This window comes from Mycteria americana, chromosome 6 (genome assembly GCF_035582795.1).
Source record: "Mycteria americana isolate JAX WOST 10 ecotype Jacksonville Zoo and Gardens chromosome 6, USCA_MyAme_1.0, whole genome shotgun sequence".
Classification (NCBI taxonomy): domain Eukaryota; kingdom Metazoa; phylum Chordata; class Aves; order Ciconiiformes; family Ciconiidae; genus Mycteria; species Mycteria americana.
This window is the reverse complement of record NC_134370.1, coordinates 15,730,934-15,745,194: the sequence shown is the minus strand read 5'-3', so window position 1 is coordinate 15,745,194 and position 14,261 is coordinate 15,730,934. Positions and strand designations below refer to the sequence as shown.

Sequence of the window (14,261 nt, the reverse complement as noted above, 5' to 3'; positions counted from 1 at the left end):
ACTGGGGCAAGGCAGGATGCTGCTAAGCAGAGCTAGCAGAATAACCCACCACAGCTGGGCAAGAGCAACAAGTCAGAAGTCATCCCAAACTTTGCAAAAAGGTGCAGATCAGGTTGTAAGTTGTTCACAGGAGAGACTGCTGTCAGGTAGCTAAAAAGCCAAAAATATAAGCATTTGCATTTGGGTTTTTTTATTATTATTTATAATCATTTAAAAGGTACTGAATTTTGCAAGCAAGTCAGACCCAGCCCCTCACAACCCTCCAGGTTTCCAGCACAACTCTCCAAAGTCCACCCTTCCAAGAGACCAAGCTGTGGAAGTGCTGCGATTCACACAACTGCAGTAACCTTGCTGGAGCACCTCCAACTAGAGCCAAGTCAGACCCAGAGCAGGGCCTCAAGCAGCGATTTCAACAAGGACATGTGACCAGAAGAACTGAGCACCAGGTTACTAGGTGGTAAGAGGATGGGGACACCAGGATCTTCCACCAGCGTGTAGGGAAGCACTGTGTACAGGCATCACGTGGTGATTAAGCACAATGGTATGGTCATAACCAGCAGTGACAAGATATGCAGACAACTGCTCTTTACAGTGTTCAAGAACGCCTCTCTCCTCTGGGACCTACACTGCCCCCAGCCTGGAGGAAATCCTGCTTTGATCTCCTTAACTAAGTGCCAGGAAGGGAGCCAGCTTCCAGGACCTTCCCTTGGACAGGGTAGGAAGAGGCCCATCTTCTAATCAAGGGCTGCTGTCTGGAAATCCCCCCACCTGACTGTGACCACTCAACCAAACCAGTGGAAAGCAAACATTCATTTCAAAACCAGGACCAAAGAGCTGATCCGACAGACAGTCAAGTGCCACGTGGTTTCTTCACAGGATGGGCATTGTGCATCAAACAGGGTAAAGCTGCCATAAGCTTGTGGAGGATGGGGAGCAGTTAAAAGCCAACAGGAGTGGTGGCATCCATTGCTTGTGCTACTTGCCAGCTGCACCAAGAACAGCTGCCAGCTGGCTCCCACAAGGGCACTGGAGCATCTGTCCATCAAGTGACTGACTATGTCAACGTCTCAGTTTCTTTTTCTTCTTACGGTTCCGGTCCTCACTGCTATCATCTGCCTCGCTGGCACTGGGGGTCACAGCCCGCTGGATGACTTTTTTTTCCACTGCATATTCCTGCTCTCCTACACTGGGGTCTCCCTTGACCAAGAACTCCCCTTTCCGATAGGTTATGGAGACATTGGTCCGTGGGTAGGTGCCATAAACCCTCCGGAGATCATCCTTCACAAATTCTGGGAGGTCTTTCCTTGGTCCAAACACCCTTCCGAGCTTCCCCCATTGAAGCTCCCCTCTCATTGTGAAGCCTTCTGGCCACGTGTCTCGATACTGATCTGACCTCTGGTAGCTGACATAGGGATTGTAGTTTGCATAGGGATTGTAGAGAGGGATGGGGACCACAGGAGGGAAGTGCCAGGTGTAGTACGGACGGAAGTAGGGATTGGAGGCACTGTAGAGATGATGATACTCCACCTGACCTCCTGCATAGTCAGGGTAGCCATTTCGGTCCACCACAAAAGTGATGGGTCGGCTGTAGAAGTTGTGCATGTGGATGGGAGGGAACATCACAGAGCTGGTCATGTCTTCTGCTCTCCCAGTCCGCAGCGGTGGGTAGGTGTAGCCAGAAGGTGGGATCATGGTTGGGTAATACTCCCACGGCACAAAGCCAGACTGGTACATGGTACAAGAACTGGGGTTTTACACAAGGGACATTTCTCCAGAGTGGTTGCTGAGTCTCAAAACCTGTGAGGACAGGATGGGAAGAGAAACCATTTACATTGGTTATATACATTCCAGAACCAGGCTGAATAAGGAGATATGCCTAGCACTGTAAGCATACCAACCAATTAATAAAAGAAGCTCCCTGCATCTGCAGCTTGCAGGGGCCGTAACGTACCAAGAACAAGCAAGCAGAGCCGCATTGCCAGCCACTGCCTGTTAACTACTCAGCAAGACTCATCATTTAACCCACCAACATCTTGGAGTTACAAGGATGGGAACAAGCTGGCATAAAAACCACTGAGGGCAGAAGAGATGGCCTCACATCCTCGTGACATGGTTTTGTACTGCTGGGAGGCAGCAAGACAGACTGCAAGAAGCTAGAGACCCTTGAGCAGGCATAAAAATGGGGAAGGCAAGCACAAATGAAAGAAGTCCAAAAATAAAGAAAGCAGGCAAAGAGAGGAAAGAGGACACAGCCCAGCCTGGCTGCAATCGTTTCAGCTGCCATCCTGTCCAGACAAGGAGGTCTTAAAAAAAAAAAAAAAACAAAACAAAAACCCCCACATCTTCAACTGTCCTTGACTCTCCCCCCATCCTCCCACAGCCCTGCTTCTATTCTGATAAGCAAACCAGAGCTGTGCCTACTATTTGTTTCTAGAGCAAAATCCAGGTGTATCTACATTACATGAGAACCTGTTAGAGGAAAAGACATCTCGTTTTGGTCTCACTAGTTAACATTCACATTTAAGTGTGCATTCACCTTGAGCAACTCTGACCCACAGCTGAATTTGTTCGTAGCGAATTTGTTCATAGCCTGCCCTCACCAGACAATCCAAGCATCCTCCAGGGCATTAAGAAATGTCCTCCCATGACTCATTGTCCTCTCCCCAAGGGCAGGAAGGGAAGCTGTACATAGCATGGGGTTTTTAAAAAAGCTTGCTACCAGAGACAGGAAAAGACCATGCACAGAACTAAAGGCAGCAAGGTTTGTTCCACCCACCCCCCCCCCCCCCGGAGTTCAGATCCTGTAGGCTCTTTTTGCTTCAGCCTTAACTACAGAGTTGCCTCTCACAGGGGCGTTGACCAAGATGAAACTCATCCCTTAGTCCAGTGCTTTCCTCCAGCCTAACAGGAAATTTGGCAGCCCCCCAAGGACCTGCCTGCCACAAGCAGTACTGAGTACTACACAATGGAGGTTTTTCTTTTTTCAACCAGCACAAGTCGTTCCTGTCCCTTGAGGTGCATAATCTGCACTAGCTCAAGCCTGCTTTTGCCATGGGTGCAAAGCTAGAAGTCTATCCGCTGCGCATGGGAACAGCACTAGAGTATTCAGACAAGACCAGGGAGTACCCTTAAACAAGAGCTGCAGCCTAGAGGCAAAGCCCATCATAGCCATCACCTCCCCACATAGGAGGAAAGAAAGAAGAAAGAATGAAAGAAGAAAAAAAAGTTCAACCTATTTCATTAAAGCACTTACGAAGAAAGGCTCAAACAACTTCAAGCAAAATAAAGCAAGCTGAAAACAGCTTTCACTGAGGTCTCCCCAGCTCATTAGCAGGTGTGGGGGAGGAGGAGAGCAGGCACCCTGATGTTTCCTGCATGTAGCCCAGCTTACAGAGCATAGCTCAGGCACTCACCAGGCAAGGGCAGGGCTAGGTGCCCCTCTGTGCTTGAGGGCTCCTAAACGTTTATTCCTGAGTTTTCCTAACCACTCTGAAGAGGTTTAGAGCTGAGCCTCCTGCAGCAAGGTGCTCCACTGCACCCTCTTTGAGCACACATTGTTAGACCTTTATTGAAATTAGACTATTAGCTGGTTCCCAAACACATTGCCTGCCTAGCTTACTCAGAACCACCACAAAAATCCAGAGGGGTATTGTATGTCAATAGCAGTATGAGGTGGGTAAATGAAATAAATGGTCTCTTAAAAACCAGTCTCAGTGCCTCTTTTAATCCAGTTCAACCCTGCATCCCTACTGAGATCCACAGTATCACTTCCATAGATCTCATCTGCAGAGAGACCACATAGGTATTGCATCCATCGAGCAAAACAAAGCAAGTCCAGCTTACCCCTCCTGCTGGATCACAGTGTGCTGCTTCATGCCAGTTTGGGACAGCCCTGGGGAAGCTGTTATCTCAGCTAGTTGATGACCAGCTCTTGCTCAAAAAACTACAAGTGGTCCATCTAACATCCGCTACAGCACCCTGCATTTTGGCTGGCAGCATCAGTGCTCCTGGGCCTTCCCAGTAGCTGGAAGAGAATGGGGTAACAGGCCATCTAAACCACTCAGGTCTTAGCACTGAGGCATCCCAGAGCTATTAATTGCTTTGATTTTGCACTTGAAAATGATAAGGGGAACAAGCTGGTGGCTCAGCCAGGCAGGATGGCCTGCAAGAGGAAGCAAACTGAGGAGATGAGAGGGGGAATGAGATGAGGATTAAGCAGGGCTGGGAGTGCTTCAGGGCAGCAGCGTCACATGCCCAACCACAGAAGTGAAGACATTTCCCTGGAAGCAGATCACCCGGGAGGAGGGTGTTGACAGCCCACACAGCATAGACAATACTTCACAGCTCCAGAGGAAGTCCGCAAACCCGTCAGGGCAAGCCTTGGCTCAGTGGCTGGGGCTCTGGCTGGCTTTGCTTTTCCTGGGCTCCACCGCACAGCTGCCTGGCACTGCCCTGTCCCTGCCTGCTCCCCAATGCAGAGCTCTCCCCCTGTGCCTGAGCACCAGAGGTCTCAGGACTGCCCCAACACAGGCTTGCCTTTGCAAGCACAAGGGCCCGAATCCCAGCTCCTGGCTTGCAGGGCACAGCACTGCTCTGAATCATTAGGTGTGCTGCAGTAACGTTTTGGTATGCAGGAGGCACAAGGCTCCTGCCCTGCCCCTCCAGAGCAGCAGCTTTGTGCTCCCAGGGGCTGACAACATGGCTTACCCCACCATTACACCAGTGCCTGTTCATATAGACCTTCAGGCTGCTCCAGCTTCCAGAGGCAGATTTTGGGAGACCACAGCTAGAGCAAAGCCCTGCTAGACTCTGCAGGGCTGAGCTAGGGTGTGACAAATCCATGTGTACAGGAAGAGAGAGGGCTTAGAGAGCCAGTACCAGCTTGCCTGACCCTGTCCCACCATCACTGGGAGGTGAGAGCAGGCAGTGCTTCAGGGAAAACAGGATTTGCCAGGAGGGTGATCTTTTGTTAGGCCACCTGATAATCAGAAGGCATCAAAAGCCAGATGCTTAAAAAAAACCAACCCCCAAATGCCAACATTACCTAGTGGTACCCCGTGAGGAGAGGGTCCAACCTCCACTCAGTCTCCTCTCCCCTTCCTCTTTACCTGCTCCTACTTCCCTCATTTCTCCAGTGCCAGCAGCCAAAGGCTGCCCTGGCTTTGGAAGTGAACATCTAAACAGCCTCCAGCTCTCTTCCCTGCTCTTCAGGAGCTAGAGGCTGTTGGATGTAGGACCAGAATGGGAGAGGGGATCCTGGCTGATCTTTCTCTCCAGGCTACCATCCACTTTCTTCCCTTGCTCCAATTTCAAGTTCTGCTATGCCTTGGGAAAAATCACCACATCTGTTGCCTGGCACCTGGATGTCCTGAGCAGGAAAGGGCAAAATAGTCCTTAAAGCTGAAGCTGAGCTCTGCTAAATGCCTCCTTGGTCCCAAGGGTCACTAACAGCCATCAATATACACCAGCTCCTTGGTGGCACAGACTGAAAGGGTGGATGGGCAGGCACCATGCTGTCTGTGCCCAGGAGCCAAGCCTCCCCACCCAGGGCACCAGGAGCTGTGTTTGCCAGCAGGGAGCAACAAGGGACCAACCCAGTAAGAAAGGCCACAGGGAGAGACAAGGCAGCCTCCCCCTTCAAGCCTTTCCAGCAATTTTGACCTTGCTGGAAAAGGGTTCAACCCCACTTGGCTGGAGCTGAATGAGAAGCCAGACACAAAAAAAAAAAAGAGAGGAAACTCCCAAGAAGGCCAAATGAAATGAGGTTGTCATCTCTGCTTGGTAAGAACACAATACTTCAGACTCTTCCCAGGCTTGCCAGAGCTGACTCCAGCAACACCCCCCCACCCCACCCCCCCCACTGCCCAGCCATCCAGCAGGGCCTCTCCCCCTGCACACATCTTGCTGCAGGTTGAGGAGACTGACACCACAGCTCCCAAAATACTTGATCTGCCGAGCAAAACATGCTTCAGCACCAGCTGACCCAGACAGAGTTGCTATGGAGCAATCAAGCAATGTTTGCAATACAAAGCCAGAGAGTACACTTGATAGCTCAAGTACAGAGAAGATTTTGTTTCACCGCTCTATTACACAGTTACTACAGGTGATGAATCCATCACTAGTTAATACAGAAACACCCAAGGCTGGTAGGGCTTTTCTAGTATCTAAAGCAGCAGAAATTACTTCCTAGCATTACAGAAGACCATGGTTTTGCTGGACATGCCTCAGGACAGTAGAGCTTTACTATCACCCAAGCTAGCTTTGAATTTAGGGAGCTTTCTGTTTAAGTAGTCGTGGAACACAAAAACCACTGTGAGCTGCAGAAAACAGATGAAGATGTAAATATTGAAATCCATGCCAGACTGCACAGTCTCTAGGAGAGAAATCCAAGTGAGCCTGACAGTAGCATGAGCACAGACCAACATACAAGGTGTGCCACAGTACCCAACGTGTGAAACCATACAAGTATCTTGCATGTCTGGAGAAATTGTTTTCACCAAGACAGACAGTTCAATGAGTGTCACCAAGTCTTTCGTCCACCTGAAGCAGCAACCAAAGTTAGCTTGGTCCCCAGATCAGGCTGGCAGTTTGAACAGGTTTAGGTGCTTCCTTGGGGAACATACTGAAAGCCAATACAACTGTAGAGACATTTGGCCCACAGGAGAGGACATGGCCATCTATTTTACTCTAAGGGTCAACCAAGACTATTCTTTCCTCATGCCATTGCCCTGTGATCAGCTCCCAAACAAAGAGAATGGGGTGGAACTAGATGATCTTTAAGGTCCCTTCCAACCCAAACCATTTTATGATCCCACCTAGCTACCTTTTCCTCTCCACTGTTCCAGCACACAAACTTTCAGACTCTTCTTTCTGGCTTTCTTCCTGCCCTGTTCTTCTCCCCATCCCACAAAACCCACAGATCTGTTGCCATTGCTCTGTAGCAACTCCCAAGGGTACAGGGATGAATACAGCAAAAGCAACATTTTCCCCTAACCAAGGGGATGAAGAAGTCATGAGTTATTTCCAGTTAGTCTCCCCATTTTGAGCAGACTCTGCAAAATTGTTGCCCTCTGACAAAGCTTTGGCAGAGGCCTCCCTTGGAAAAAACCAAAACTTCAAGGACTGCCCTGGAAGCGAGAGGTTAAAACCAAATGTACTTATCGAGCTAAGGTTTGTCTTCCACAGCTCTGGTGTCAGAGTCCCAAACACTTATCCAGCATCCTAGTAGCTGGAGATAGTGTATGGGAGAAGATCACAACAAAGAGGTTTCTTATTTTTCCTTGTCACTTCCATCCCCCCTATTGCCAATATAAGATCATGCTCCATTCGAGGTCTTTTAAAAGAAACTCACCGAGGAGAAGACTCTCAAGTACTTCTTGGGGAGGTAGGAGAGCGGCACAGAAAGCCATGTGGCACAACACAATAGCTTTGATCCTCTGCCACCAGTAGTGATCCTTAGGACAGAGGCACTTGGCTGCCTTCTTAAAGGGGATGCTCTCACTCAGCCAGATGAGCCTGGCAGCAACACAGGAATTCAAGGAAAGTGCAGTAGCTCGTTACAAGCCGAGTCCTTTCAGGCCTTAATTTTTATCTAGGGGAGCAGATACGCACACCAGCGCTGCTTAACTGTGGAAGCACTTTTGGATTTTGCACACACATGCATTCCCCTGCCCCCTCCCAATAAGGTGAAACAGCACCACAGGTTTTTGCTGCACTCTCCAAGAGAAAGGAAAACCCACACTGTCCCAGCAAGCATTCCAAGGAGTGTTAATACTTCCACCAAAGGTTACTACATCATGCCTAGTACAACAAGGTGCCACAAGGCAGTAGCCGATTAACAGCAGTACAAACCAGGGCTGCAGGGAACAGGTCTTGCCTCCCCTTTGCCGGGCAGAGCCCAGCACAGCCTGAGGGAAGGGTTGACTTCTTGAAAGAGACAAGCTCTCATAGCATCTAGAAAGGGAGAAAGATGCTATGTGGTGGGCTGAGATGAAGTGGGGCCATTTCTGCCCCACTCCTGCGCATACACTGCACCCCCGTGGCCCCTCCGGTGGCACAGAGCCCAGCCTGGACGAGGACAGCAGCCAGCTCCCACGCTCAGGCAGCACAGCGGGCCAGCTCAGGAGGAGCGGTCTGCTTCAGACTTGAGCCCCAAGTGCCACCATGGTCACAGATTTCTGCATGCAATTCATTTTCTGTAAAGCCACAGTGCACATAGCAATAACCTGCTTCCTGCAGGCAGAGCTGGCACGGCGTACCGGGAGCTGGGCAGCTATTACGCACCAGTGGTTCCTTACACCGATCCTCCCTTAGATACTTCTAGACAGAAAGTTTGGTGAGGCAGGAGAACACACAAGCCTCTGCTTCTCAGAAAAGGGGGGAGGCTATTTGCCATGCTCCCTTGTGCTGTCTAGTGGTAACATGTAAAGGAAGATAACTGATAGTGAAAGCAGCTTGAAAACAGCCCACAAGAAAGAAAAGGGCTTTCTTTGCAGAGAGGAGCAGGTACTTTGAATGGAAGCTTAATGACTCCTCAAAGAGCAGTAAAGCTGCAAGGTGAAAAGGGTTTGAGAGAGATAAAAGTGTGACTGTTATTAGTAGAAACAGGAGAAACCCCCCAATCCAGACAGTTTTGTACAGTTGTGCTAAAAGAAGCTATTTTGGTGAGATAAAGAAAGCCGCAGCACAGGGCAGCAGACAGATGGAGATGGCTGTGCACCCTCCTGCTTGCCCCTGGGGTGCAGGGCATGGCAGGAGCAGTGGCTGAGGGGCAACACCCTCACTTTGGCAGCAGGATGAGCAGCCCAGGTTTTCAGAGCGGACCAATTCCTTCACCCACTCATCTCTGAACCTGTCTAACAAAGATTTAGCCTTGTGAGCACAGCTGAGGAGCCTGGAACAGCCCTGAGCAGCAGGGCATCTGCCTGTAGGCTTTCTAGAGTGCAAAAACGCAGAGCTCTTCAGCCAGGAAGATACAAGTTTGCTCCTCTGGCACATTGAATGGCACAACTGGCAACAGATGAAGTTCTGCAAGCAGCCTCATCCCCTTCCCCTCCCCACACCACTCACCCAGTCCAAGGAACTCCCCTAGCAATGCTGGAGATCTGACCCAGCCTCCCCCCACACCACAGGAGGGACCTTTCCATCAGGAATTACTTCACTGTCCAAATTCTTACAGCTGCCCAAGCCAACTGAAAAGATACCACAAGCACAGCTGATACCAGAGCTCCTTTTGGGATGGACAGCCTCAAGGACCTCAGACACACCAACTCCCTCTCCAGAGGGGAGCAAGCTGCCACCCTGCTGAGAGGACATTCATGCAAAACCTACTGCACTTGATGCTCCCCTCCAAAAGGTGGGCTCAGAACTGCTCCCAGCTCTTGCACCATGAACAATCCCTTAAGTTCAAACAAGGGGGAGGATTTCATTCTGAAGCCAGAAGACCCCAGTCCTCACCCTGCTCCCTCTGAACTCTGATATTACTAGTGCACCACAAAGAAAAGACGAAGGGCGAGCCAATGCTCCAGCTGGCACTGGTAACTGCGGAAATAGCAGTTAATGCGTATTACAGTCAGTCACCCCTTACACAGGCCCTTTGAAGAGGGAGTAGATCCGTTTCAGCTATTCAAAGCAGCATTCCCAGAAAGCACTGAAATCTAGTACGAGTCTTGGCATTTATTTCTGAGGTCTGTGCAAAGCCCAGACTCTGTATGAGGCCAAAACACCAGGAAAAGCCCTAGTCATCGCAGAGCAAGTCTTTACTTGACTCCGATGATCTAAAAACCACCCCCCTTGCATAACTCTGCTCAAATAGCAGTCAAAACGCAACTCACTGCTGACAGAGAGGTTTGGAGCAGCCACTCCTCCTACTCTCACTGCAGCTGCTGGATAACACAGCAGGTCTGAAACAGCTGCACTGCCAAGAATAAAACACGGTGAGTGTTACCACAGGGTCACTGCATCAGCAGGCAGGGCTCTGGAAACCACCCCTGCCTGCTGTCAAGGTGATCCTGACACCGTCACCCCTCCAGCCTCTCCCTGGGTGGAGATGTTTGTTGCACCAAAGTCTAGATTTTGGACACGCACATGCATCACGCCTCTTTTTCCTCCAAGCTTTCTCCTTTCTCAACATGTCCTCCTTTTCCCATGGCATAACTTGTGTTACTGAAGTTCCCACCACCACCAGTCTCATCTTCCTAGTAACTACTGCAGCCACCCTTTGCATCAGGTCTCCCTCACCTGAGGTTCAAATCCCTCTGCCCAATGTCTCAGTATCCCAGTCTGCCCTACCAAAAGCTGCCACCTTTTTCTAAACGCTTTCCTAGAGACAGCTCTCTATCTAGACACTACTCTTCTTTAATCGAGCATATTTTAATTTGCAGTTTATAGTGTTCACAGTCCCAAGATCCCCTCCATGTTCAAACACAGCCTGCACAAACAGACCCCCTCCTCCTCTCACTCAAGAGATCATCTGATATCCATCACCTCCATCCACACACACTCTTCTTCAAACAGAAGACCTCAGTATCAGTTAGCTCAAAGTTCCAAATTGGGAGATCCTGGATGAGCCCCCAGCTGCCACTTCTTCTGCCCAGCTGTCCCTCTTCAGATTGCAGTCTTGAGACAACCAACTCAAGAGACTAACTTTCATCAATCAATCACACCAACAGGTCAACTGAATGATCAATAACCTCATTAACACACCACTAGTACCTCATGGTTATTTATATCATTTTGCACACAACTATGAAGCTACTAATCAAGTTTTATGAACAACATGACTGCCGTCAAGTTACAGGTGTATCACCCTTCCCTCCCACACCACTTAGTACTAGGGTGCAAGTCTACCCCTCTTTGCTCTGCTCTCCCACACCAAGTCTTTCCAACATAGACCTGATGGAGAGTCCAGCAGGTTGTCCAAGGAGCATCACTCCAGCATCCCAGTGGGTTTGGGTCCTCAGGCTTCACTACCAGCTGTAGATGTCTGCACTCCTGTGGTCAGCTTCCCAGCATCCCGCCCTTCCTTCATTTTTTTAATCTTATTCCCTCTCTCTCATTTCAGGATTCACTTTTTTTGCCATGCTCATGCCTCCCTTCCTCCAGCCAGTCTCCTCCCAAACAGACAATCCACCCCTAATTACTTCTTCCCATTGGTCTCAGTTTTGCTACATCCGTAACCAAGTCTGGCATTTCCGATATCCTTACCTAGGCAATCTCAGCCTTACATGGTATTCTTGATATGGTATGGGTGGCCTTGCAAGGTTCTATCTACCCTGCAGGAGTTGCTTCAGACACTCCTGTAATTATCTGGTTCCTGCTGGTTATATATTGTTTACTTTACGCAGTCCAAGACAAATCATTCTACTTCAGCCTTGATTCCTCTGCCTAGCTCCAGTTACCTACAGGCACTTTCTTATCTTGCATGCAGACAGTTTGCATAGCAGAGCAAGATGTTTTGCACACTGTTTTTGTGCTTTCACAGCATCCTGCTCTCTCAGCTGCTTGATTACAAGTCTTTGCCCTTGAAGTGTTTTTTGGGAGAGTTTCCTGGCATCCTGCAAAGGCCTTAGCTGGTTACACAGCCTGGTTCTCCAGAGGGGCTTCATGTTCACAGTGGGTTTCTTCTAACTGTTGACACACACTAGTGTCCAATGTCACAGCAAACCATTTGCATTTTAACTACTTCTGTTTTAAATACACTTGGATGCTATTCCTGTGCATCCTGCATCTAGGATGTATGTTTAGAAGCAAGGAAGGCATAACTTCTTATGCACTTGTACTGGATTTTCCCATGGGATCAACAGCCCAAAAGGTGGGACAGGGCAGGAAACTGATTATCCAGACTTTGGGGTTGTATTACGTATCATCCCTTTAATGTATAAAAATGCCTTCTGTTGTAACACACACTGTATTTCTAGCTTAAGCTCAAACATCTGAGCTAGAATTACCCATGGGAATATTGCTCTTATTGCATCCCCCAAGGCAAACAGCTGCAGCATCTGCTGATCTATGACTGTAATAAGTTGTTTTTTTTTTTTTTAAATCTAACTACCTTCTGTTATGGTCTTTAGACAATACAGAACATAGCTTACAAGTAACATTATTGATTTTTTTAATGGGAATCAAAAGACAATCTTGTGTTTCCAAGAACACAATCCCTCAGAGAAGCCCTTCTATGTAATTTTTTCCAAACTAAAGCATTTAAAGCCTACCACCACACAACAATAACAATTTACATTAGTATCTTTCATAAGCAGAAGATGCTAGGAAAGTTACAGGCTAGAGTGCTGGCATGAATCAATGCCCTAACTAAGTTATGCTGCTATATGTGGACTTACATCTGCTAGGTAAAAAAGCAGATGTGCTGGGGTGAAAGAGGCATCACCTCTAGAAGAATTTAAGCATTTACGTTTTCAAAAAGTCAAGCAAAGTGCAGAACACCTCAGTTGTATACCACTACTGCAAACATTTAAGCTAGCCCTAGTACTGTTTTGCTGTTGTAACTGGTAAAACATTGCAACATAGACAAGTCTTTAGTCATAAGTACAGAAAGCAGAGACCTACATTTGTTTGGTGTGCGTGTACTCACATACTGAGAAAAACCAGCCAAGATGATGCCTTCAGTTAACTGAGGAGCAAGAAACAGTAGGATACACAACCTGATCTTAAGAAAGCAGCTTGCTTTCTATGGTTTCTTTTCACTGACGCACATCAATGACACACACAGAGCCAGGCGATGCACTAAGATACCACATCACACCTTGCAGAAGCTTTCCTGTAGTAACTAGGGCTTCAAAACCTGTCTGAACATGACCTTGTAGCTAAGGAAAGCAACAGGAAGCTCATTCCTTCAGCAGTTACATTACATGCTCAGACAGGAAACTTTAAGCCTAGCTGCCTATAGACAAGGCTACTAAAGCTAATACAAGGTATGTGTCTTAGCTAGCGTGAAGCCTTACAGAAAAAAATAGACCTTGAACACAAAAACTTGGACATAGCAAGAATAGAGGACACAGGTAAAGGAACAGCTAAAGTCAGTGTATGAAGCCAGCATAAAAAAACCCTATAAAATAAAAATATTTAAATTTAAAAAAACCAGCATAAAAAAAACCACTCACCAAAACTTCAGGTTCTTCCGCAAAGCCGCAAAACACTGTTAATAGCACTCAAAGAAGAACAGTAACTTTTAAAATAACAGATTGAATAAGAGAATTCAAGAACAGAGAGAAGAGCCCACCAGAGAGTGCTTTGAAACTGAACCTTACTTTTTCTTTGTTTTCCCCTCCCACACTTTTTTGGTTGTTGTTTACACTCAGCTACAGACAACTAAGCTGGTATTTGTACTCACTGCTCTTTCAGTAGGTTGTAATTAAGTAAGAAGCCATACAAATGGCTCCCATCAGCACTACCTTATCACAAGCACCTGCACTGTTGTGGGTCTTCACAGATAGAGTCCCACACAGGTTTAAAAAGGGCGTCTTGGTCTGCAAGGGCAGCTCATCATTGCTCAGCACAACTGCTGCAGCAGAGCAGCTCCTTAAGGATGCTTAATGCCTTGCTCTGCTGCAGGTGATCTCAATAGCTGAAGCTAAATACCTACAAATCACTCTTTAATTACAAAACCTGTTGACTGCAATTAATTGCCTGCCTTCTATGAATTTATAAGAATTACCTGTTTAGGAAGCCGCTAGTAAGTCTAATACACAAAGACGTTGGGAAGTAATAGGATGCAATGATACTTTTCTGAACGCAGCAATTAGTCTTTCAACTCAATTTTCCCTGGTGAAATTTGTGAATAGTTGGATGGGAGCAACCGTTGCGGTGAGAGGCGGAAGGTGATGTGTACGCCGAATGCGGGAGTTGCTTCTTCAAGAGAAAGCGCCAAAGGGAGATCTTAAATAACGAAGGACAACAACAGTCTCTCATTTCTGAAATATTTGGGACAATGTAAAGTAAACTGAATCTTGAGAGGTAAGTGTAAGTGGCTGATGACTATGACCAAATGCAAGTGGGGCGTTTGATGGATTATGGGGAAGGCTACGTGCCCGAGCAGCCACATTCGCAACTTCAGCGTTTCCCAGGTTTGTTTCGCTTCCACTTTGTCATTTTGCAGCTTGGCACAATGCTCTTTCAAGGCTCCCTTGGAGCGGTTTGAAGTGTTTAAGGTGCAAAGACATCAGGAGGCATCTCGTGCTTCCCAGCCCCATTTCTGCTCCAGCCCCACGGTGCTGGGGAGAGGGGCGGCAGGCCCCAGGGCAGCC

At 48.1% G+C, this 14,261-nt stretch overlaps 1 protein-coding gene across 1 annotated transcript; it reads right to left on the bottom strand.

The window, feature by feature from the left end:
* Window positions 1-228: 228 nt before the first annotated feature.
* On the bottom strand, window positions 229-13,942 carry C6H10orf95 (chromosome 6 C10orf95 homolog). The gene is made up of 2 exons (XM_075504065.1): window positions 13,673-13,942; window positions 229-1,797 (listed from the first exon to the last, which is right to left on the bottom strand). Exon 2 carries the CDS (start codon window positions 1,732-1,734, stop codon window positions 1,060-1,062), a length of 675 nt encoding a protein of 224 aa, XP_075360180.1. The 5' UTR covers window positions 1,735-1,797; window positions 13,673-13,942; the 3' UTR covers window positions 229-1,059.
* Window positions 13,943-14,261: the final 319 nt, after the last annotated feature.